Genomic DNA, 27,176 nt, shown 5'->3' on the forward strand with positions numbered 1-27,176 from the left:
TCACCTCTGCTGTATCACCAGGTTTTCTTTTGGAAGAGGTCACACCAATACAAATAAAATGCCCCGCTGGGCGCAGCTTGATACGACCACAGAGGTCAAACCCTGCACAGTTGGCACAAGTATGGACACTTCATTCAAGATTGATACAGCTCTGGATTTGGATTGTGATTAAATATTTGACATAGCATAGGTTTCTGACATAGAATGAATGTGGTCGAAAAACTGAAAATTTTGAAATTGGACTTTTACCTATCATGGGCCAATTTGCTAAATCTAAATACACGGTTAGATTCAGCATATCAAAGAATCCCAAGAATTCATTTTTTTTTAATTTTGGACCCTTTGGACATCAATGTGGAACATTTAAAGTTCCCAATTTAGACCAACTGAAAACTTGGCCCGAAATCAAAAATCTAAATACATGCTTAGTTTCAGTTTAGCAAAGAACACTTGAATGTTTTTTTCATAAATTAAAAAAATCTTTAATTTTGGACTATGTGGACCAATTTGAGAACCGGTCCCAAAATCAAACATTTATAATACACAGTTATATTCAGAACCAAAAGAATTCAAATTTTTTTTTATATAAAAAAAAGAATAATTTTGGACACTTTGGGCCTTAATGTGGACCAATTTGAAAGAAGGCCCCAAAATTAAAATCTAAATACATGCTTAGATTCGGCATTTCAAAGAACACCAATAATTCGATATTTGATTAAATCAAACAAAGTTTAATTTTGGACCCTATATCAATTCAAATACTAGTATAGAGCCCAAAATCTTAAATCTAAATACACGGTTAGATACAGCATATCAAAGCCATGAATTCAAGACTTTGAATTAAACCACATTGAAGTTGGTCAAGAAATAAGCAATTTATACAAAGTAATTAGAAAAGTATTGTAAAATAAATGTGGATAGTGTCCACATGTGGACACAGATGATGCCCCCGCTTGCATATCATATAGTTATAAAGGGACATAACTGAAGAACGGTAAAAGTGATGCTACCCAAATTTGAACTTGATCTGAGTTTTGTGGTAATAAGCATTGTGTGTAAGACTCATAATTTTTGGTTGAGGCTAAATTAAGTAGAGAACAGAAACTAAAAATTCAGCAATTTTTCTATTTGTAAACACGCATAACTCTAAAACGGTTGTGTATAAGTTTTAAAACATTTGGTTGAGACAAACTAAAGTTAGAGAACGGAAACGAAAAATTCAGCAATTTTTATGTTTATAAAGGGACATAACTCAAGAATGGTAAAAGGGTTGCCACCAAATTTCGTACTTATTCTGTATTATGTAGTAATAAGCATTATGTATAAGTTTCATAACATTTGGTTGAGGCAAACTAAAGTTAGAAAACGGAAACAAAAAAGTGTACTTGATCTTAGTTTTGTGGTAATGAATATTGTGTATAGGTTTCATAATGTTTGGTTGGGGCAAACTTAAGTTACAGAATGGAAACTAAAAATTTTGCAATCTTTCGATTTATAAAGGGGCATAACTCAATAATGGTTAAAGTGACACTACCCAAATTCAACTTGATCTGTGTTTTATCAGTGGAAGTCAAAATTAAACATTGCATTGTATAAAGCATTGATTGTAGTTGATTCAACTATAATCATGGACAAAGGAAGATAACTCCAATTTTAAAAATTACTTAATATTTAGAAGAAAATAAAAATTTTCCATTTATAAAGGGGCATAACTCTAGAACGGTTAAAGTGACGCCACCAAAATTCAAACTTGATCTGTGTTTTTAATATTTTTTTTGTCACAAACTAATATCTGCAACTTATCTATCAATGTCAACAACTTTATCTACACATTAATGTAATGTAATGAAATATATCCTTCAATAAAAATAGAGTATTATCAAAAAAAATGTTTTGTTATTAAGATGTTACATAACATAATGTATGGCACAATTGTATTTAAAAACTTCACTTACCTACACTTCCATTTAGTTTTCAACAGATGGACAAAGGTCTATTTTAATTTCCAAGGGAATTTTCAACCATAAAAAAACATTCAAATATGTTAACAATGCATACACAATTATCACCAAAAATTAATATATCTGAAAAAGCAAATCTATTTCAAACTATGACTCAACTATTAGTTGTGCAATAAATCTATAAATGTAGAGCTTTATTAACTATTTAATATCCTAACCCTCATATTGTGGTATGGAACCTTGTGCTAAAATTTCTTACACATCCATACACTTATACTAAAGTTATTGATTGTGAACCAATTTATTTTCCAGGAACCAGTGATGTAAACCACTAAAATAGTTCTCTAAAATTAGATATGATGTTATTATCTATTTCCAACTATGACCCATAATTGATTGTGCAATAACATCTCTGAATTTAGATTCTGAGCAAATATGTAATAATAGCATAGTTTCTGACACAGAATGAATGTGGTATAAGTTCTTAAATAATTTTAAAATTAGACATTTACCAATTATGGTCCAATATTCAAATTCTAAATACATGGTTGGATTCAGCATATATATCAAATAACCACATTGTTTCATTTTTTATTAAAAATCAAACTAATTTTTATTTTGGATACTTTTGACCAGTTTGAAAAACGGGCCCAAAATCAAAAATGTAAAACACTGTTAGATTGCACACATTAAAGAACACCAAAGATTTAATTTTTGAAGAGATCAAACAAAGTTTAATTTTGGACCCAAATTTTGTCCAACTTTGAAAACCAAGCACAAAATCAATGTTGGATTTACCATATCAAATAACACAAGCAATTTAATTTTTGATGAAATCAAACAATGTTCAATTTTGAACCCCAATTTGGACCATTTTGAATACTGTGCCCAAAATCAAATACCTAAATACCACTTAGATTCAGCATATCAAAGAACCCAAACCATTCTTTTTTCTTAAATCTAACAAAGTTTAATTTTGGACCCTTTGGACCTTAATGTGGGCCGACCATGCCCGAAACCAAAAATCTAAATACACGCTTAGATTCAGAATATCAAAGAACCCAAAGAATTCAATTTTTTTTTTTAAATAAAAAAAAGTTGTATTTTGGACCCTTTGGACATTAATGTGGACCAATTTGAAGACATGCCTAAAAATTCAAAAAATCAAAATACATAATTAGATTCAGCATATCAAGGAACACTTATAATCTTTTTTTTAAAGAAATCAAACAAAGTTTAATTTTGGACCCTTTGGACCTTAATATGAATCATTTCAAAAACAGACCCTAAAATCCAAATATTAAATACCGAATTAGATTCAGCATATAAAAGACTCCGAAAAATTCAAGACTTTTGAATTAAACCCCATTGAAATTGCTAAAAGAATAAGCAATTTATACAAAGTATTGGTTTTGGCCCCTTTTAACTAAACCAATAGGGTCATAACCCCTAAAATCAATCTCAAACTTAATTTTCTGGTATAACACCTTGTTGCAAAATTAAATAGCAATAAACATACTTAGACTCAAGTCATTGTCCAGAAATCAGAAAGTCCTAGTTTTTTTGGGCCCTTTTCAGCCCCTTAATATTTAACAGTTTGGACCATGACCCCTTAAATCAATCCCAACTTTTCTTTCGAAGTATGACACCTTGTTGTAAAATTTCATAGAAATCCCTAATCTTATACACAAATTAGTGTCCTGAAACATGAAAAAATGCTTGTTTTTAACCCCTTTTTGGTCCTTTCTTACTAAATATCTACAACAATAACCCCCAAAATAAATCCTATTGTGGAATGGAACCTTGTGCTTAAATTTAATACAGATCTATACAGTTATACTCAAGTTATTGTCTGTGAACCAGACAAATTATTGTTTTTGTTAGGCCCTTTTTGGCCCCTAATTCCTAAACAGCTACTATAATAACCCCCAAAATAAACCCCAACCTTCCTATTGTGGTATGGAACCTTTTGCTAAAGTTGAATAGAAATCCATACACTTATACTCACAGTATTGCCTGCAAACCAGAAAAATAGTTGTTTTCGGCCCATAATTATTTAACGGTATGGGCATGACCCTCCAAAAATCATTCTAAACTTTCGTTTTGAAGTATGGAACCGTGTGATAAAATTGCATAGAAATCTATACTCTTATACACAAATTATTGTCCTGAAACATGAAAAATGCTTGTTTTTGGTCCCTTTTTTGCTCCTAATTCCTAAACAGTTACGACAATAACCCCCAAAATAAATCCCAACCTTCCTATTGTGGTATTGAACCTTGTGCTAAAATTTAATAGAGATCCATACACTTATACTCAAGTTATTGTCTGTGAACCTGACAACTGACAAAAAATTGTTTTTGTTATGACCCTTTTTGGCCCCTAATTCCTAAAAAGCTATGACAATAACCACCAAAATTATTTCCAACCTTCCTATTGTGGTGTGGAACCTTGTGTAAAAATTTTGACCAAAGAAATATCTCTTATACTCAAGTTTTTGTCTTAATACCAGACAAATAATTGTTTTTGGCTCCTTTCTGGCACCTAATTACAAAACAGCGAAGACAATAACCCCCAAAATCAATCCCAACCCTCCTATTGTGGTATAGAACCTTGTACTAAAATTTTTTACACATCCATACACTTACACTAAAGTTATTGTCTGCGAACCGATTTATTTTCCATGAACCAGTAAAACTGACCTTTTTAAGCCCCTAATTACAAAACCGCAAGGACAATAGCCCCAAAAACAATCCCAACCATCCTTTACTTGTATGGAAGCTTGTGCTAAAATTTCATAGCGATCCTTGACATTATACTCAGGTTATTGTCTGCGAACCAAAATGTCTTCAGACACCATAACATATTACTACCTGCGGTCGTATAAAAAATCTCATACCGTTTACTAGTTATTCTAAAAATAAGAAAAACTGGTATAATTGCCAATGAGACAACTCTTCACCAGAGACCAAATGACATGGAAGTTAACAACTATAGGTCACCGAATGGCCTTCAATAATGAGCAATGTTTGAATAATATATTCTCGAGTTTCCCTGTGTCATACAACAACTGGTCACGTGACTACACATCAAATCAATTGTAAAGAATTTAAGCAAACACATAAGTTTAGTAAAGTTACATTTTTAAGATTATGTTTATACCAGATTGATAGATTTTATTCAAAATGCTTAAATTGGATTTTTTTTACCTGCAAAATAGGAAAGTGTAGCTTAATACCCACAAGATGGTCCGAATTCAAAAATGGAAGGTCACAGACCTTGGACCACCTCTAATTTGAATCCCTGAAAGTCCTTATTATCTCATAAGTTCAAAGGGGTATAACTCCAAAAAAAAATTGAATCATGAGTTCCTGTCGATATGCACATCTACATACGTTGACATAGTATATCCTAATTATCTACAAAGTTTCATGAAATTCTGTTGTGTGGTTTCAGAGGAGTTGCGATGACAAACTGTTGCAGAAGTATATTTAGGCCAAAATTCTTAGTTTAATAAGCCATCACTCCAACCAAAAAAAATGAATCATATTATTTTCTGTCAACATGCACATCTATATAGTATATATGTCTTAATTATCTACAAAGTTTCATGAGATTCTGTTGTGCGGTTTCAGAGGAGTTGCAATGATAAACTGTTACAGTAGTATAACAATGTATAAATGTATAAAGTAGGCCAAAATTCTAAGTTCAAAGGAGCGTAAAATTAAACTCATTGAAAAAAAAATGAATCCTAATTTCCTGTGAATATGCACATCTACAGAGTATAAAATTAAGAATGGAAATGAAGAACGTGTCAAAGAGACAACAACCCAAGCAAAGAATAGAAAACAGCCCATGGCCTCAAATGGGTATGTCCGTATTATCTACAAAGTTTCATGAAATTATGTTGTGGGTTTTCAGAGGAGTTGCGATGACAGGAACAGGACTGACAGACAGACTGAAGGACGGACAGATGGACGGCCAGGCGAACAGGTCAAAAACATTATACCCTTCCCAAAATTAGCAGAAAACTGATATTTCAAGGCAATATAACTACAAAATTGGTATTTGAATTTACTGAAATTGTTTGGCCCAGACGACCACAGCTGATATGTCCCATGACTACTGTAATTAAATGCTTCACTGAGCGCAGCCAGATACTGCCGCAGAGGTCTAACCCTGAAAAGTTGGGGCAAGTTTGGACACAATATTCAAGTTTGATACTGTCTGAATTTGGATTGTGATCAAATTTTTGACATAATATAGGTTTCTGACACAAAATAAATGTGGTCAAAAATCTTTTATTAACCTAGAATGGTCTGATATCCAAAATCTAACAACATTGTTAGATTCAGCATATAAAAAAAACACCAAAAATTTAATTTAAGTTGAATTCAAACAAAGTTTAATTTTAGACCCTTCAAACCTTAATATGAACTAATTTGAAAACAAGGCTATTGCGCAATACTGTATAATTGAAGATTTCTTGCTATTGCCCAATACTGTGCAAATGAACATTTCTTGCTATTGCACAATACTGTGCTATTGCGCAATACTGTGTTGTTGTGCAATACTGTGCTATTGCGCAATAATGGCCAATTGAAGATTTCTTTCTATTGCGCAATACTGTATAATTGAAGATTTCTTGCTATTGCGCAATACTGTGCAAATGAAGATTTCTTGCTATTGCACAATACTGTGCTATGGCGCAATATTGTGCAATTGAAGATTTCTTGCTATTGCGCAATACAATGCTATTGTGCAATACTTTATTGTTGCGCAATACTGTGCAATTGAAGATTTCTTGCTATTGCGCAATACAATGCTATTGCGCAATACTTTATTGTTGCGCAATACTGTGCAATTGAAGATTTCTTGCTATTGCGCAATCCTGTGCAATTGAAGATTTCTTGCTATTGCCCAATACAGTGCAATTGAAGATTTCTCAATGCTATTGCTCAATACTGTGCAATTGAAGATTTCTTGCTATTGGGCAATACTGTGCAATTGAAGATTTCTTGCTATTGCGCAATACTGTGCAATTGAAGATTTCTTGCTATTGTGCAATACTGTGCAATTGAAGATTTCTTGCTATTGTGCAATACTTTGCAATTGAAGATTTCTTGCTATTGCGCAATACTGTACTATTGCACAATACTGTGCAATTGAAGATTTCTTGCTATTGCGCAATACTGTGCAATTGGAGATTTCTTGCTATTGTGCAATACTTTGCAATTGAAGATTTCTTGCTATTGCGCAATACTGTGCAATTGAAGATTTCTTGCTATTGCTCAATACTGTGCAATTGAAGATTTCTTGCTATTAGGCAATACTGTGCAATTGAAGATTTCTTGCTATTGCGCAATACTGTGCAATTGAAGATTTCTTGCTATTGTGCAATACTTTGCAATTGAAGATTTCTTGCTATTGCGCAATACTGTACTATTGCACAATACTGTGCAATTGAAGATTTCTTGCTATTGCGCAATACTGTGCAATTGAAGATTTCTTGCTATTGTGCAATACTTTGCAATTGAAGATTTCTTGCTATTGCGCAATACTGTGCAATTGAAGATTTCTTGCTATTGCGCAATACTGTGTAATTGAAGATTTCTTGCTATTGCGCAATACTGTGCAATTGAAAATTTCTTGCTATTGCCCAATACTGTGCAAATGAACATTTCTTGCTATTGCACAATACTGTGCTATTGCGCAATACTGTGTTGTTGTGCGATACTGTGCTATTGCGCAATAATGGCCAATTGAAGATTTCTTGCTATTGCGCAATACTGTATAATTGAAGATTTCTTGCTATTGCGCAATACTGTGCAAATGAAGATTTCTTGCTGTTGCACAATACTGTGCTATTGTGCAATACTGTGCTATGGCGCAATACTGTGCAATTAAAGATTTCTTGCTATTGCGCAATACAATGCTATTGCGCAATACTTTGTTGACGCGCAATACTGTGCAATTGAAGATTTCTTGCTATTGGGCAATACTGTGCAATTGAAGATTTCTTGCTATTGCGCAATACTGTGCTATTGCACATTACTGTGCAATTGAAGATTTATTGCTATTGCGCAATACTGTACTATTGCACAATACTGTGCAATTGAAGATTTCTTGCTATTGCGCAATACTGTGCAATTCAAGATTTCTTGCTATTGTGCAATACTTTGCAATTAAGATTTCTTGCTATTGCGCAATACTGTGCAATTGAAGATTTCTTGCTATTCCGCAATACTGTGCAATTGAAGATTTTCTGCTATTGCGCAATACTGTGCAATTGAAGATTTTTTGCTATTGTGCAATACTTTGCAATTGAAGATTTCTTGCTATTGCGCAATACTGTGCAATTGAAGATTTCTTGCTATTGCACAATACTGTGCTATTGCGCATTACTGTGTTGTTGTGCAATACTGTGCTATTGCGCAATAATGGCCAATTGAAGATTTCTTGCTATTGCGCAATACTGTATAATAGAAGATTTCTTGCTATTGCGCAATACTGTGCAAATGAAGATTTCTTGCTATTGCACAATACTGTGCTATTGTGCAATACTGTGCTATGGCGCAATACTGTGCAATTGAAGATTTCTTGCTATTGCGCAATACAATGCTATTGTGCAATACTTTGTTGACGCGCAATACTGTGCAATTGAAGATTTCTTGCTATTGCGCAATACTGTGCAATTGAAGATTTCTTGCTATTGTGCAATACTGTGCAATTGAAGATTTCTTGCTATTGTGCAATACTTTGCAATTGAAGATTTCTTGCTATTGCGCAATACTGTACTATTGCACAATACTGTGCAATTGAAGATTTCTTGCTATTGCGCAATACTGTGCAATTGGAGATTTCTTGCTATTGTGCAATACTTTGCAATTGAAGATTTCTTGCTATTGCGCAATACTGTGCAATTGAAGATTTCTTGCTATTGCTCAATACTGTGCAATTGAAGATTTCTTGCTATTGGGCAATACTGTGCAATTGAAGATTTCTTGCTATTGCGCAATACTGTGCAATTGAAGATTTCTTGCTATTGTGCAATACTTTGCAATTGAAGATTTCTTGCTATTGCGCAATACTGTACTATTGCACAATACTGTGCAATTGAAGATTTCTTGCTATTGCGCAATACTGTGCAATTGAAGATTTCTTGCTATTGTGCAATACTTTGCAATTGAAGATTTCTTGCTATTGCGCAATACTGTGTAATTGAAGATTTCTTGCTATTGCGCAATACTGTGCAATTGAAAATTTCTTGCTATTGCCCAATACTGTGCAAATGAATATTTCTTGCTATTGCACAATACTGTGCTATTGCGCAATACTGTGTTGTTGTGCGATACTGTGCTATTGCGCAATAATGGCCAATTGAAGATTTCTTGCTATTGCGCAATACTGTATAATTGAAGATTTCTTGCTATTGCGCAATACTGTGCAAATGAAGATTTCTTGCTATTGCACAATACTGTGCTATTGTGCAATACTGTGCTATGGCGCAATACTGTGCAATTGAAGATTTCTTGCTATTGCGCAATACAATGCTATTGCGCAATACTTTGTTGACGCGCAATACTGTGCAATTGAAGATTTCTTGCTATTGCGCAATACTGTGCAATTGAAGATTTCTTGCTATTGCCCAATACAGTGCAATTGAAGATTTCTCAATGCTATTGCTCAATACTGTGCAATTGAAGATTTCTTGCTATTGGGCAATACTGTGCAATTGAAGATTTCTTGCTATTGCGCAATACTGTGCTATTGCGCATTACTGTGCAATTGAAGATTTATTGCTATTGCGCAATACTGTACTATTGCACAATACTGTGCAATTGAAGATTTCTTGCTATTGCGCAATACTGTGCAATTGAAGATTTCTTGCTATTGTGCAATACTTTGGAATTAAGATTTCTTGCTATTGCGCAATACTGTGCAATTGAAGATTTCTTGCTATTCCGCAATACTGTGCAATTGAAGATTTTCTGCTATTGCGCAATACTGTGCAATTGAAGATTTCTTGCTATTGTGCAATACTTTGCAATTGAAGATTTCTTGCTATTGCGCAATACTGTGCAATTGAAGATTTCTTGCTATTGCACAATACTGTGCTATTGCGCATTACTGTGTTGTTGTGCAATACTGTGCTATTGCGCAATAATGGCCAATTGAAGATTTCTTGCTATTGCGCAATACTGTATAATTGAAGATTTCTTGCTATTGCGCAATACTGTGCAAATGAAGATGTCTTGCTATTGCACAATACTGTGCTATTGTGCAATACTGTGCTATGGCGCAATACTGTGCAATTGAAGATTTCTTGCTATTGCGCAATACAATGCTATTGTGCAATACTTTGTTGACGCGCAATACTGTGCAATTGAAGATTTCTTGCTATTGCGCAATACTGTGCAATTGAAGATTTCTTGCTATTGCCCAATACAGTGCAATTGAAAATTTCTCAATGCTATTGCTCAATACTGTGCAATTGACGATTTCTTGCTATTGGGAAATACTGTGCAATTGAAGATTTCTTGCTATTGCGCAATACTGTGCTATTGCGCATTACTGTGCAATTGAAGATTTCTTGCTATTGCGCAATACTGTACTATTGCACAATACTGTGCAATTGAAGATTTCTTGCTATTGCGCAATACTGTGCAATTGAAGATTTCTTGCTATTGTGCAATACTTTGCAATTAAGATTTCTTGCTATTGCGCAATACTGTGCAATTGAAGATTTCTTGCTATTCCGCAATACTGTGCAATTGAAGATTTTCTGCTATTGCGGAATACTGTGCTATTGCGCAATTCTGTCAAATGGTCTCAGAGGAGTTGCATTCACAAGGTTTTATTGTCACAATACTCAAATAAAATCCAATAACTACTAGTAGTTAAAATGGTAAATCTAAAATGACGGTATAATATGGTCAACTAAACATGATGGCAAACAATCCCAACAAGTATGGGAGCTTTCTGTAAAATGGTCTCAGAGGAGTTGAGTTCACAAGGTGTTTTCGTTACCATACGATAAAATATAGTCAACGTTCAATAGCTCCTGTAAGCAAAGAGCTCTGAGGTGAAAAAAGATACATAAAAAGATAACTTGAATTACAATGAAAGCAGACCACAACAACTATTTGTGAACTGGATATAAAGGTATTTACTTGAAATTTAGTCCAGTAATGTTTTAGCTATTACTGGACCAGCTCCATGACAAAAAAAAAAAAAAAAAAAACCAAACTGGCTTATAATTGTATTCACAACTTACTTTAAAATCCTATTCAATATTCATCCTTTAAATCTCTTTCATATAAATATAACACAAAATCCATTTCTTTGTGTAAGATTGAACATTTATAAGTAAGATGGAATATAGAAATTAACTAAGTCTTCTAGTAATTTTAATGTTATCAAATTTATTGAACCAATGCATGCATATATATACTAAACTAAGTCCTGTATTTAGTACGAATCTATAACGTATTATCGACAAATAATATTTCATTCAGTGATTGTTGATCGCAAGCTAACTAACTTTCGAGTTTGTTGCCGAAGTTTACCGGATTGTGACATTGATAAACAATCAACATAGAGCACGTATAAAACGTGACAAATAAGTGAGCTGAAAGAGTCATGATATTCATGTTTAAATTTTCCGTGCGTTCCCATTTGTTAATTTAACTTTTCCTTAACAGTTGCTCAATGATTAGTTGTATTAAATGTGTTCTTTAAGAATCAGTTATAACTATTTACCTTCCAGTGCACATTTGTTTACATTCTTTCATCACAGTTTTCCCCCTCGCACTTGCGCTGTGAGATGGCCGAAGTTCTAACGAGAGGTCTCATAAATAAGGTCACTGCATACGGGAAAATATTGGCAAATTAGTGTACCGGAAGACAATAATTCAACAGCAGTTTATTTATGAAGATTTTAATAATATAAAAGATTTTCTTTTACAAGAAAGTTCACATACACTTATTTTATAGTAAAACTAAGCCATTCAGGTATATAAAACATATTCAACTTTTTTTTTTAAATTTGAAGTTTCATACATGACACATAAATGTAAGTAATCTGTAATCTGCCTAGGTATTCTGCACCCCCTTTTCCCAACGAGAATGCAGAAAAAAAACTTTTTGTAACTGGTTGAAAACATCTAATGAAACTCCGGTAATTTCAAATCGTGTGAGCATTTGCTTTATTTTCATGAAACACTCTGTTATCCATCAGCAAGTAGAATTGGAAATGCTTCAAAACGGTTCTGGATAAATGCAACAGTAGTATACCGCTGTTCGAAACTCATAAGTCGATAGAGATAAAAACAAATCCAGGTTACAAACTAAAACTGAGGGAAACGCATCAAATATAAGAGGAGAACAACGACACAACAAAAACACAATATTAAAATGTAACACACACAGAAACGAACTATAATATAACAATGGCCATTTTCCTGACTTGGTACAGGACATATTAAGAAGAAAAATGGTGGGTTGAACCTGGTTTTGTGGCATGCCAAACCTCCCGCTTTTATGGCAACGTCAAACACAACACCAAAACGACAACATCACATGACAGGACCACAATACAAATAAATGGGAGAACATATAGGACAAAGAAACACACGAATAATAGCTAGCAGAAGGTACTGGGCTTAAAATTCAACTGCCAGACGTGCGTCTCGTCCACACAAGACTAACCAGTGACGCTCAGATAAAAAAAGTTTGAAAGCCAAAACAAGTACAAAGCTGAAGAGCACCGAGGACAAAAACTTCCAAAAAGTTGCGCCTAACACGGCCAGGATTTTCTGACTGGGACAAGAACATCCTTATTATTTAGAATAATTTATAATTCTGAAAACAGTAAATATTATAAAATGACTATATAATAGATATAGATGATAAAACCAAAGTGGGGACTAACTACAGAATAAAAACGGATACATTACATAAAACAACTTAATCCAACATATAAAAATACACAGCCGAGATAGCTAAAGCCTCAACGCACAAAGTGACGTCACACTAGAACTCTTCACGAGTGAAAATGAAGTCAAAATCACAAAATCAAAAAGCTGATAGCACTGAGGTGGAATAAGATACATGCAAGGATAACTTCAATAATAATGAAAGCAGACCACACCAACCCAATCTGGTATGTGCCATTGTTGCTTTCGACATATGTTTTTCTTTCAAAAATAATATACTTACTCAGGTCTCCATCAAAACAGATTAAACTAAACATAAAAATCTCCTAATATTGTCGATTCAAATTAAATTTTCTATCATTCCATACATTGCATCTCATCATGTTTAACTTGAGGGAAGCAAATATAACAGGAGTTTCAGATTATGATTCACTTTAAAGTTTTTCTGTCGAAGGTGGTTATTCACTTTAGGTATTCCGGCTTCCTTTGGCAACAAAAACTGTCCACCATGATTTTAGTAAAGTGTGCTGAAAGTGGGCATAACAACAACATCAATCAATTAATCATGAATTAGTATAGTTGTTCACAGTTTTTTTCATTATAAACATATTTTGAAAAGTTCTAAATATATCCAATGTAGATTTTGAAAGTTGGCAGGTGTTAACACTTAAGTCTCTTTGGAAACTTAACTTTTAGCAACACTAACCCAACAATCCATCATGAACTGTTATATTTGTTATCATATTTGAAAGTGTATTCTGATTATTAATGTGTTTCCGAAGGAAGGACTGATAAACAGTGGAAAAACATAAGGAGACCATTACCATATCCCACAAATAACACTAAATACCTGGGCTCTATTTGTTTCATTTCTTTAAAAAAAAGACAGAATAATGACAGACCTGTATAATTTATTCTGATTGAGACAGGTTGGAATCAGTCGTAGGATATTAGCTAAAATCTAATTAACTTTTAAAGGCTATAATACTTAGCTATTAAAGCGGTCACAATAATGAATATCTTTCCAGTACTGGTATATACATGTATCAGATTTCCAAACATACTCAGTAATTGGTTTTGATTGATTGTTGTTTTCTTGATATCAAATGGCTAATATTTTATGCAAATCAAGATGAGAACAAATCAATAGTATACAATAAATCAGTTTTGTAGGTCTGGAATTTGGGTAAAGCAGCACCCCTCAATTTATGGCTATGTCATGTATGTATTTGAACATCTTGATCTGGTTCAGTTAAATAGACATCCCCTTCATTATAGGTCTCAATGGCAGATGGGAATAGTCCATGTGACCAAATCTCTATATGCAAGTAAAGAATCTCGGATACATGTATAATTGCAGCGAAATTGACTGAAAAATGATAAACGTCAAACAAAAATTCCATGAAAATAATTCGGTTTACAGAGGTTTGTCGTGGTACATAAGAAGAATAAAATGCTTCGCTGAGCGCCGCCAGATACGACCGCAGAGGTCTAACACTGAACAGTTGGGGCAAGTTTGGACACAATATTCAAGCTTGATACTGTCTCAATTTGGATTGTGTTCAAATTTTTGACATGATATAGGTTTCTGACACAAAATAAATGTGGTCAAAGATCTTAAAAATCTGAGATGGGACATTTAATTTACCTGGAATGGTCTGATATCCAAAATCTAACAACATGGTTAGATTCAGCATATAAAAAAACACAAAAATTTAATTTTAGTTGAAATCAAACAAACAAAGTTTAATTTTAGACCCTCCAAACCTTAATATGGACTAATTTGAAAACAGGTTCCGGAAACCAATACTGTGCTATTGTGCAATACTGTGCTATTGCGCATTACTGTGCAATTGAAGATTTTTACTATTGCTCAATACTGTGCAATTGAAGATTTCTTGCTATAGTGCAATACTGTGCAATTGAAGATTTCTTGCTATTGCGCAATACTGTGCTATTGTGCAATACTGTGCTATTGCGCATTACTGTGCAATTGAAGATTTCTAACTATTTCCCAATACTGTGTCATTGCGCAATACTGTGCAAGTGAAGATTCTTGCTATTGCGCAATACTGTGCAATCATTTGAAATTTCAAAAACTTTAAAGAAAAAAAATATGAACCCCCCAAAAAAATAAGAAAAAAAATCCCCCAAAACTTTTTGAACCACCTCCCTCTTGGAGTAATTACCCCAAATAATCCCAGCCTTCTTTTTGTGTTATGGAACCTTGTAGGACAATTTTAGAGAGATCCATTCACTTAAACACAAGTTATGGTCCGGAAGCTACAAAAGTGCTTGTCTTTGGCACCTAATTCCTAAACTGTTGGTACCATAAACCCTAAAATCAATCTCAACCTTTCTTTTGTGGTATTGAGCCTTCTGGTAAAATTTCTTAGAGATCCATTCACTTAAACTAAAGTTATCGTCCGGAAACCAAATGTGTCTTCGGACGACGCAGACGCAGACATCTATGCCGACGGCGATACCATAGCATTATATGACTCAAAAATGTTTACGGTCGTATAAAAATCATATCAATTCAACTATCTAGATTTATTCCCTACTGGAATCTTACTTGATAGACAGGTTATTCCATTATCATAGAAATTATCCATACAAAGGCATTTGTCTGTATTACATTCTGCATTGCCATATGTTGTACAGTTACTGGAATCACTGGTAGTACAAGTAACATCTCCTACTGCTGCTTCACATGATTTACACAGTAAACAGGATATCAATATCTGAAAAGGAACAAAAATTGATGATCACATGAAAATTATCAAAAAGCACCACCTTCATTAGGAACATCAAGAGCAAAAATCCTGAGAGATAGAAAAAGTCTCATGTCAGAAGTCTGAAGTCAACTTTGCATGGAAGCACATGAGTTCACCAGAAACTGTTAAATTTTCAAATAATTTTATATATTTCATATAATTAATTGCATCCTATATCAACAGTCAAAATAACTAAGTTAGTACTAGTATATAAACTATGTTTAATGTAAATGTATGTTTAGGATTGACACAGGGAATCTGCAATAATTGAGGCTGTGAAATTTTAACATGTATGATAAAGAGTGGCATAATGTTTTCGGTCTGTTGGTCTGTTCTTCCACCTGTCTGTCCCAAGTCCGGTAAAAGTATTGATTTGACATGTTTAAGGTACATTTAAGTTTTGGTTTAAGATAGGTTGTGGTCACATCAACAAGGAACTTCATACCAAGTTAGAATTTTGACTGAGATTTCACATTTCGCTGAACATTGGAATGTGATGTTTTTAAGTTATGGACACATAAAGGGCAAAATGCGAGGCTGGGCGCAGTTTGATACGATCACAGAGGTCGAACTCTGAACAGCAGGTATGGACACTACATTCAAGCTTGATACAGCTCTGGATCTGAATTGTGATTAGATATTTGACATAGCATAGGTTTCTGACACAGAATGAATGTGGTTGAAAACTGAAAAATTTGAAATCGGACTTTAACCTATCATGGCCCAATTTCCGAAATCTAAATACACGGTTATATTCAGCATATCAAAGAATCCCAAGAATTCATTTTTTTTTTATTCAAACAAAGTTCAATTTTGGACCCTTTGGACATCAATGTGGACCAATTTGATAAAGGGGCCCAAAATCAAAAATCTAAATACATTGTTAGATTCAGCATATCAAAGAACCACATATATTCAATTTTTGTTGAAATCAAACAAACTTTGGATCCCGATTTAGACCAACTGAAAACTTGGCCCGAAATAAAAAATCTAAATACATGCTTAGATTCAGTTTAGCAAAGAACCCCTTGAATTAATTTTTTTCATAAAATCAAAATAAGTTTAATTTTAGACTATTAGTATTTATCTGTAACTAAAATTGAAATCATAATTCATGCTTAAACATTAACACACACAACAAAAATAAAATACCACATAACAACTGTGACATCTACCTACAAAACACTTATGACTTTAGAAATAAATGGGGAATGTGTCCTCGCTTGCATATCATTTCAAGTTATAAAGGGACATAACTGAAGAACGGTAAAAATGACGCTACCCAAATTTGTACTTGATCTGAGTTTTGTGGTAATAAGTATTGTGTATAAGTCTAATAATATTTGGTTGAGGCTAACTTAAGTAAGAGAACTGAAACGAAAAATTCAGCAATTTTTCCATTTGTAAACAGGCTTAAGTCTAGAATGGTTGAAGTGACACCACCAAAATTCAAACTTGATCTGTATTTTGTGGTAATAAGCATTGTGTATAAGTTTAATAACATTTGGTTGAGGCAAATTATAGTTAGAGAATGAAAACGAAAAATTCAGCAATTTTTATATTTATAAAGAGGCATAACTCAAGAACGGTAAAAATGACGCCACCCTATTTTGAACTTGATCTGTATTTTGTGGTAATACGCATTGTGTATAAGTTTCATAACATTTGGTTGAGGCTAACTTAAGTTAGAGAACGGAAACGAAAAATTCAGCAATTTTTTCATTTGTAAAGGGGCATAACTCTAGAATGGTTACAGTGACACCACCAAAATTTAAAGTTGATCTGTGTTTTGTGGTTATAAGAATTGTGTATAAGTTTCATAACATTTGGTTGAGGCAAACTAAAGTTAGAGAATGGAAACGAAATATTCAGCAATTTTTATGTTTATAAAGGGGCATAACTCAAGAACGGTAAATAAGCATTGTGTATAAGTTTCATAACATTTGGTTAAAGCAAACTAAAGTTAAAGAACGGAAACGAAGAATTCATCAATTTTTCCATTTGTAAAGGGGCATAACTCTAGAATGGTTATAGAGACGCCACCAAAATTCAAACTTGATCTGTGTTTTGTGGTAATTAGCATTGTGTATAAGTTTCATAACATTTGGTTGAGGCAAACTAAAGTTAGAGAACGGATACAAACCTTTGGACGTACGTACGGACAGACTGACGGACGGACGTACAGACGGACAAGAGTAAAACTTAATGCCCCCTCCGCTACAGCGGGGGCATATAAATAGTTTTTGACAACTCCTGACTAAAATCAATTAAACAGATACAATCATTGATAGACTATCTATCAATAGACTTATTAATTACACCATTTCTGTTCAAAGGGAAATAACTCAAAATAAAAATAAATCATATAAAAAAGAAGATGTAGTATGATTGCCAACGAGACAACTCTTCACAAGAGACCAAATGACACAGAAATTAACAACTATAGGTTATTGTACGGCCTTCAACAGTCCATATCGCATAGTCAGCCATAAAAGGCCCCGAAATGACAAATGTAAAACAATTCAAATGAGAAAACTAACAGCCTAATTGATGTAAAAATTAATGAATGAAAAATAAATATGTAACACAGCAACAAAAGACAACCACTGAGTTACAGGCTCCTGACTTGGGACAGGCACATACAGAATGTGGCGGGGTTAAACTAGTTTGAAGGCGCCAACCCTCCCCTAACCTGGGACATCATAATTCACTATTAAACACATAACATTATCATCCTTTGAATACAAATTTCCAAACATTTCTGGTTACAAGAGCGCAATTATTGGTAATGCATTTTCCATAGGGTACCAGTGGAGTTCCATATTTAATTTCTCTTAGACTAAAGAAAGTAGGAAAAAATGGTTAACAGTTCTTGTTACTTCAAATGCCAGTGTTCCATATAATTTTACAACCAAAAAAATATACATGGTCATGCGACAAAAATTGACTTAAAATGCAGTTGACAAACATTGTCTATTTTATTAGGTTAATGAAAAAGGCAGATTTTTAATGGCTGTGACGAGCAGATATTGAATATATTTTCTATACTTGTAAAATGTGAATTTGATTTTCTAGATTTTTATAAACCTAATTGGATAAGCTTTCGATTAAAAGTAATTCCAATTCTTTATCATCCAATCAGAAGCTGTACACTTAGATTTTATTCTGAGTACCATCTTGATGTTATAAACTTGCCGGTAAAATGTAAGCAAATAATTGAGCTGTTGTAAACTTCTAGGCGGCTCAATAATATTTACATTCCAGTATTAAGGATGCTCATTTGTGTACCCTACTTAAGTCAATGTATCTGAACAGTGTGATTGGACAAAACATAAAGTTTCAACTAAACAGACTTTCCCAAACTGAGGAATGAATCACGTGTAGAAAATTATAAAATAATTTTACATGCAGGTGAAAAAGAATTTTTGTGAATTTATGAGAATTTTATATTTACTGCATGATAAAAAACATAAAAATAAAAAGTAGACAGGTTGAAAAGGATAGCAGAAAGAGTAAACAGTCATTCATTTCTAAATATTATATTGAAAGTACATCAGATTGTGTATGTAGAATTTTGGGCAGTTAGAAAGTGGAGAACATTCTAAAAAGGCTATCATTATCTTTATGGGCCAGGAAATACTACCGTGGCACCTTAACTAGTAAATATATATATATATATATATATATATATATATATATATATATGAGGTACACTAAATTACAATAATGTAATTGTAATTTTCTATTCCTCTTCAGCTTGTCATTTACAAATAAATAGTTGATAAAAGGCAACTAGAAAAAGAACAAAACGTAAATCCCTCCCCCCCCCACCACCACCACCTGGGAGTGAAAATTGAGTTTTCAGAAAATTTTGCCTATTCTAAGGGTAAAAGTGCCCAAATTTAACTCGACAATAGCACTTTATAATTTCAATGTAACTTGCAATACGTTTTTAAGATAACTATCAAGCATGAGTTAATGGATTTTTGAAAATATAGGGTTTCCTGTTATTAGAAAAGTGTTTAATAGCAGTTGATTTGCATGGGAATTGTGGTTATACATGTTTGGAAATTTGTATTCAAAGGGAGATAATGTTATTTGTTAAGTGTGAATTATGATTTGATTGTATTTTGAGTTATTTCCCTTTGGAAAGAAATGCTGTAATTAATTAGTATTATGGATAGATAGTGTATCTATAATTGTATCTGTTTTATTCGTGAAGTCAGCAGCTGTCAAAAGTTTCTCTTTTAAGTCATGTTTCTTTTGAAAGTAGATGTCATAGAACACAATAGATACACAATTATTACCACAACTAATATATATGAAAAAACAAATCTATTTTAAACTATTACTCATCATTAGTTGTGCAATACATCTATAAATGTAGAATTAATTAACTATTTAATATCCCAACCCTCCTATTGTGGTATGGATCTTTGCGCTAAAATTTCTTACACATCCATACTGTGTTGAACACTTATACTAAAGTTATTGTCTGTAAACCAATTTATTTTCCATGATCCATTGATGTAAGCCACAAAAATAGTTCTCTAAAATTAGATATGATGTTATAATTATTTTTAACTATGACCAGCCCTTTTCAAATATATGATATAATAGCAAAGTGTCTGACACAGAATGAATGTGGTATAAATAATTTTAAAATTAGACATTTACCAATTATGGTCCAATATTCAAATTCCAAATACATGGTTGGATTCAGCATATCAAATAACCACATTGTTTAATTTTTTGTTAAAATCAAACTATGTTTTATTTTGGATAATTTGGACCTTTATGGGGTCAAGTTTGAAAAATGGACCAAAAATCAAAACTTCACAACAATGTTAGATTGCACACAAAGAACACCAATGATTTAAATTTTGAAGAAATCAAACACTTCAGGGACTCTACCGTACTACAGATTCACCAGGCGTTGGTTCACTTTCGTTTGTAATTCATAAATACCCAATTAGATTCAGCATATTAAAACTCCCAAGAAGTCAAGACTTTTGAATTAAACCCCATTGAAATTGCTACAACAATAAGCTATTTACATAAAGTATTGGTTTTGGCCCCTTTTAACGAAACCAATAGGGTCATAACCCCTAAAATCAATCCCAAACTTTATTTTATGACTTTCATAAATCAAACTGAAGCGGTCATGAATTTGGTATCTAAAAGCCTTTCAATCATGCAAATTTCATGTGACCCATAAAGTTAAAGACCCCCACCTTCTTTCACAAGGTATAAAAGCTTATATTATATATATATATACATTTGTACTAGAGTCCAAATGACAACGATGTAGGCAAATATAGGTCAGTCTGTTCAGCCTTCCTAAATGAGCAAAACCCATAATGTATAAGTCAGCTACAAAAAGGCCTGAATGTATTTATATTATATCTAGTGCATTATTTCCTTTTGATAAGATTAAACATTAACAAAATGTAGAATCAGCAATGATCAGGGATACAAGGTTCCAAAATCATGGATATATATGCATTACATTAAAATACATCAAAAATTTTGAAATTTACTTTTCCTATTTAATAACATGAATAAAGAGCTATGTATATTCAAAAAAGTGTAACAAAAATACCAAACTCAAAGGTAAATTCAAAAAGGAAAAGTCCATTAAAACTGACTTAAATCAAACATTATCAACCAACGGAATGAGTGGAAAACAACTGTTATATTCCTGACTTGGTACGGGCATTTTTCATGGAAAATGATGGGTTAAATTAGTTAAAAATTAAGTCAAGTGTGTAAGATATCTATAGATCTTAAAAGATTTAATGTCCTCAATTTTATCATCTATTAACTAGCTGTTGATAAATTAAAGTAGCCCTAAAAACAAACTTCCCCATTGTATACAGGTAGAAGCCCGATTAAAATGATATGCATCACTGTTTAACAATAAACACCCTACTTCCTGGTGTACATGGTGTAGTTACCTAGACAAAATCTGAATATGATCATGATAATCATTATGTATAATAATTTAAACATCAGTTTTTATTGTTATTTTAAATTGAATATATTCGTCAATGTGATATTTATTACTATAGTCTTTCTTTATTTAATTTATAAGTTAAGGTATATGTATTGATCCAGGATTTAAAAAAAAGGGGGGGGGATGGGCCTGGCAAGCCAATGTTTGGAGTGATACTTATAATGAAGCTCAATATGGGGAGATCGGATTGTAGTTTGGAAGTATTTGTATACTTTACACATAAACAAAGATATTACAATAAATCTAGACCAATATATTTATAATCAAAAGGATATCAATCTGATGAGTTAAGCCTTTTTCAACTGATTTTTATAGTTTGTTCTTATGTTGTTCTGTTACACCACTAATCAAGGTTAGGAGAGTGTTGAGCACTTACAAACATGTTTAATCCCGCCACATTCTATATGTGCCTGTCCCAAGTCATGAGCCTGTATTTCAGTGGTTGTCGTTGGTTCATCTCTGTCATACTTCTTTTTAGTAAATTGCTTTGTTATAAATTAGAGCGTTAGTTTTCTCAATTGAAATGTTTCGTATTTTTCATGTCGTGGCCTTTTAAAGCCGACTATATGGTATGGGTTTTTCTCATTGTTGCAGGCCTTACGGTTGATTATCTTACATTTTATTTGAACTTTGGTGGATAGTTGTCTCATTGGCAATCATACCACATCTCCTTATTTTTACAATGTAAATATATATTTAAATCAAAATCTCTTCAAATAAAAATTACAAAAACCAAGGAACAGCATTTTTATTGCTGGGCTTCATCTATAAGTCATTGTGAATCACACTTAAGGATATACACCTAAGAGGAGCTAAAAATTTCTAGAATTAAATTTTTTTTTCTTAACCTGATTTTTGGGTTTATATGACTGTAAGAAAGTAATTGATGAACAAAAAATCCTACGGTGGTGTACTTCTTTTTTTTACTACGGCCATTTGAAAGTACCCCATTTTTATGATTTTCCCATTGTTGATCAATTTTTATCCATTTTTGGGCTATTATCATAAAAAAAAAATCGCAGTTTCACAATTAAACTTTTTTTCATACTTTCACTAAAGATTTTTTGAATAAATCTAACTTAAAATAAATTGCTTCGCCAAGCGCAGCTGGATACGACTGCAGAGGTCCAACCCTGAACAGTTGGGGGAAAAAATGGACACAATATTCGCGCTTGATACAGGTCTGAAATTGGATTGTAATTAAATATTTGACACATAATAGGTTTCCGACACAGAATAACTGTAGTCAAAGAACTTAGAATTGGTTATATGATTTGCATTTCTAGTCAATTTCTTGTTTTTTGTGCAATACACTGTGCTGTTTGGCAATACTTTGTAAATCTGCTTTCAGACGATATACAAAGAATAAGCAATTGTAACACACAATTTTTCTTTGGGAAATTGACAATTTTTTTAAATCTTGGAGAAAAATTGACCTCCCCCCCCCCCGCTAACATTATTTTGTTTACCCCCCCCCTCCCTTTTTTTTGTCAAAAAAAAATATTTGAAGAAATTTTCTTTTTATAATTTCTGAAATCTTGATAAAAAATTGTCCCCATACCCCTCCAATTTTTGTTACCCCCCACGTTATAGCTTTAGGACCAAAGTTTGGACCAATTAGAAAATGGGCTCAACAACCAAATACACAGTTAGATTCAGCATATGAAAAAAATTGTAATACTAATAGCATGAAAAATTGTAATACTTATAGCAAAAAGTCCCAACATAAAGAATCAAAGCTTTCTCAAAATCAAAATCCCAAAATATTGTTCTCTTCTATATACTGTAAAATATCATGAATCAATCAAATGCTATCCCTTATATAATGCTTAATGATCCAATTTCATAGAGATCCAAAGACCAATACTTAAGTAATTATCCATTAACTAGGAAACCCTTGTTTTTCCCCTTTTTTTGTCCCTTATTCCTAAACGGTTTAGGCCATAAACCCCCAAAGCCAATCCTAACAATCCCTTTGTGGTATGGAAACTTGTGGTATAATTTCAGAGAGATCCATATACTGTTCCACTAGATATTGTCTGGAAACTAGAAAATGCTTATTTGGGCCCCTTTTTGGCCCCTAATTCCTAAACTGTTGGGACCATAACCCCCAAAATCAATCCCACCCTTCCTTTTGTGGTTTTAAACCTTGTGTTTAAGTTTCATAGATTTCTATTTACTTAATATACTAAAGTTATTGTCCGGAAACCAAATGTCTTCGGACGACGCTGCGATGACGTGATACCAATGTACGACTGCAAAATTTTTTGCGGTCGTATAAAAACTATAGGTTGGTGTTAATATAAGAAAGTTTTATAAAATTTTGTTGCTTTTTCGTGTCAAGTTGACCATGCTGTAAATTTTGTAAATTTGTTATTTTTCTCTTTTTTTAGAACAAAAAGCATATTATACATGTTATATCAACTTCTTTGTTATGAATGATTGAACAAATACATATCTAAGAATTTTGAAAAGAAAAAAATGATATGGGATGTACACATTTTTGGTAAAATTATTTCTTTGTACGCTTCACCCATTTTCTCAACATTTTGGCTGATGACACTGACTGGATTGCTTATAAAAATTGAAAATGTTATTACTCAAAAACTACTTATTGTAAGTACACAATTTTTTCACATAGTGTAGTTTGATTATAGTATTTTTTAAATTCACTGATATTTTCCCCTTGTATCACATGTTTTGGAAATAATTCCCGAACGACATTTCAACGAGACTGAAACGTCAGAAGAATACATCCTTAACTTAATAGAAAAAAATTATTTCACTACATGTTGATGATGGCCCCTAACTCTTGTTTGAGCAGATTTCTTTGTTAGTTAACGATCAGACTAAATCTGTACATTGAAGTGAGCAGTGAACTTGTAATATGTACAAATTTTAACTCTTTATACTAAATTAAACTAGACCAAAACATATCATAATAAAGATAACTTGTTTGTTTTGGAAGGGAATGCAGTTTCTGGATTCTGGTTGAGTTTGTGTTGCTCAATCTTTAGTTTTTTGTGTGGTGCGTTTATGTACTGTTCTGTTCTTTGGCAAAAATAAGAAGATATTGTATGATCGCTAACTCTCCACCGACATACAAATGACGTTGAAGTTAGCAACTACAGTATAGGTCACCGTAAGTCCTTGAACAATGAGAAAAACCCATACTGCATAGCAAGCTAAAAAAGGCCCTGAGAAAACAATAAAGCCTTATTTATATACAACACAATACACTAAAAACAAATATTATATACAACAACAAGCGAAAACCCCTGAATTACAGGCTCCTGACTTTGGACAGTAACATAAAGAATTTAGCATGGAGATAGGAAATAAATTGTTTGATTGTAAATTTCTTGGAAAAAAATTGTTTCAGAAGGAAATATTTTAGTGAAAAGAAAATGATTTGTTCCTATCGAAAAATTGGGAATGTACATGCATATAATTCAACATTGGGTTTAAAAACAAATTTCTTGTTCCTGAACTGGTCTAGGACCAGTTATCCACTATAGCTACATAGAAAGATGTTGTACTGTCACTTTGCAGTTTTGCCACAACAGATATATATATATATATTGCAAACTATTTTTATACGTGTGCATGTAAAAAAAATTTCTTGGTAGAGGGGTCTAAATACAGCACAAACAACAATTTTCAAAAGACCAAAAAAAGTGAAAAAGTCTATTTTAACAATATATATATATATATATGTTAATACGTCATACTGCATTTAGTATGATTATTTTCATGAATATAATTTATACTCTTACATGTATTTCAGTTTTAAAAACTGTGTTTAGTTTATCCAATTCATGGTGTACTCAATTTCAGAAAACTTACCATTTTCAGACAAAGTATTATTTATACATTGTAATATCAAAGCTTTCCTCAGAGCACAAAGCCTCTTTCAGAAGAATTAAAAAGGTTGATTGATTTATAAATCAAATTTATCTATTCAAAGCAGGTTGATTTCAGTAGCCATAAATTCATAATCAGTTCTGATTTAGCGAAAGGAAGTTTGGATATTATGAACATGATGAACAAAATAATGATATTTTTGGTTTTAATATTTGTCACATATTTATATTACTGTGTACACCCGCTCGTTTTGTCACTTCTCAAAAAGAACATAAGTACGAGTACATGTACATGTGACCCTTTTATGTTAAAGGACTAGATTTCTTACATGTCTAACAAAAATAATTTGTTTTTGAATAAAGTTAAAAATATCGTTTGCCCCAAATAAAAACCCATCCCGTGATTCCCCATCCCCACAAAAACAAAAACGATGGCTAGTCAGTGACTCTACTTATAAGCATGCCCTATAGCTATATAGTAAGGATTTTTTTGACTCAGTGTGACCAACAAAAAGAAGAGAAAAGCATTGATCAATGTTTTAAACATGTTAAAGAAAGGCATGGGAGGTAAGAAAGTTATTTGTTTGGGTTCATATATTTTTGTCTTAATTCCGATAACGGTTGGCCCTAGACAAAAATTAGGTTCATTTTTTAAAGAATTGATATAGTATTAAATAATGAATGTAAATATACTCGAATTGCAACATGATATATTAACTGTTGAACATTACTTACCAACGTTCCAAAATAAACAATGTTTGACATCTTATAAAACGTTCTTCCAATTCATCATACAGGGAAGTCAAACACCTTAATAGTGACAAGGAAGTGTGTTTATATTTATAAAAGTAATATCTTTAAAAAAGATATCTGACGCATTCAGTTGTGAGGATATAGTTTTAAACAAACCATGAATCTTTATGAGGTTTATTCTAATCATAGTTTTAAAAAATTGCACACAATTTGACGGCAAAAGGATGACGATTCTGAAAGTCGAGTATATGCGCTTTTCTCTAAAGAATTAAAATTTATACTGTATGGTACTTAATTAAAGTATATAAATAGGTATTTTTCATAGATCAAGAAATACCTATATATAGCTTTGAAATAGACATAAAAATAAGATATTTAAGTAGTTTACAATCTGTAATGAATAATACGCTTGAAAATGTCAATTATAACTATATGTCAAGAACAACTGTAACAATTAGAGACACAACCTAACTAAATGAATAAACATATAGGTATTTTTCCGAGATAAAGAAGTACCTATAGTTGTGAAATAGACATACACATAAGGTACTAGTAGATTACAATCTGTAATGAATAACAAACTTGAAACAGTTTAGATCAATGTAGAAATGTCTATACGCCAAGAACAACTTTAACAATTAGAGATACAACCTATTTCGGTGCAACCTATTTCGGTGTGTATATTTGAGACAAACGGACGCCAAAAAGAAATGGTCTTATACATCTTTTGACAAGTAATTTGATTTGCGATATATGTATTTTGACATTCTTTATTTCAAGTATTACATGTTGTACTCTTTGAGATTATTATTACGCCTTGGAAGTTTTAGTCAATAAGATATAATGTATAGGTTGCAATTCTGTAAATA

At 32.5% G+C, this 27,176-nt stretch overlaps 1 protein-coding gene across 1 annotated transcript in view; it reads right to left on the reverse strand.

Annotated features, from left to right (window-relative positions):
- The window catches only part of LOC127726784 (cell death abnormality protein 1-like), a 102,984-nt gene extending 76,620 nt beyond the window's left edge, over positions 1-26,364 (reverse strand). The window contains exons 1-2 of the mRNA XM_052234239.1: positions 26,290-26,364; positions 15,474-15,642 (exon numbers count right to left, since the gene is read on the reverse strand). Coding sequence (XP_052090199.1) covers positions 15,474-15,642; positions 26,290-26,319 — 199 coding nt within the window. The 5' untranslated portion in view covers positions 26,320-26,364. The remainder of the gene's footprint in view (positions 1-15,473; positions 15,643-26,289) is intronic.
- Positions 26,365-27,176: the final 812 nt, after the last annotated feature.

The sequence above is a fragment of the Mytilus californianus genome, unplaced genomic scaffold (genome assembly GCF_021869535.1).
Source record: "Mytilus californianus isolate M0D057914Y unplaced genomic scaffold, xbMytCali1.0.p SCAF_18, whole genome shotgun sequence".
In the NCBI taxonomy this organism is placed as follows: Eukaryota; Metazoa; Mollusca; class Bivalvia; order Mytilida; family Mytilidae; genus Mytilus; species Mytilus californianus.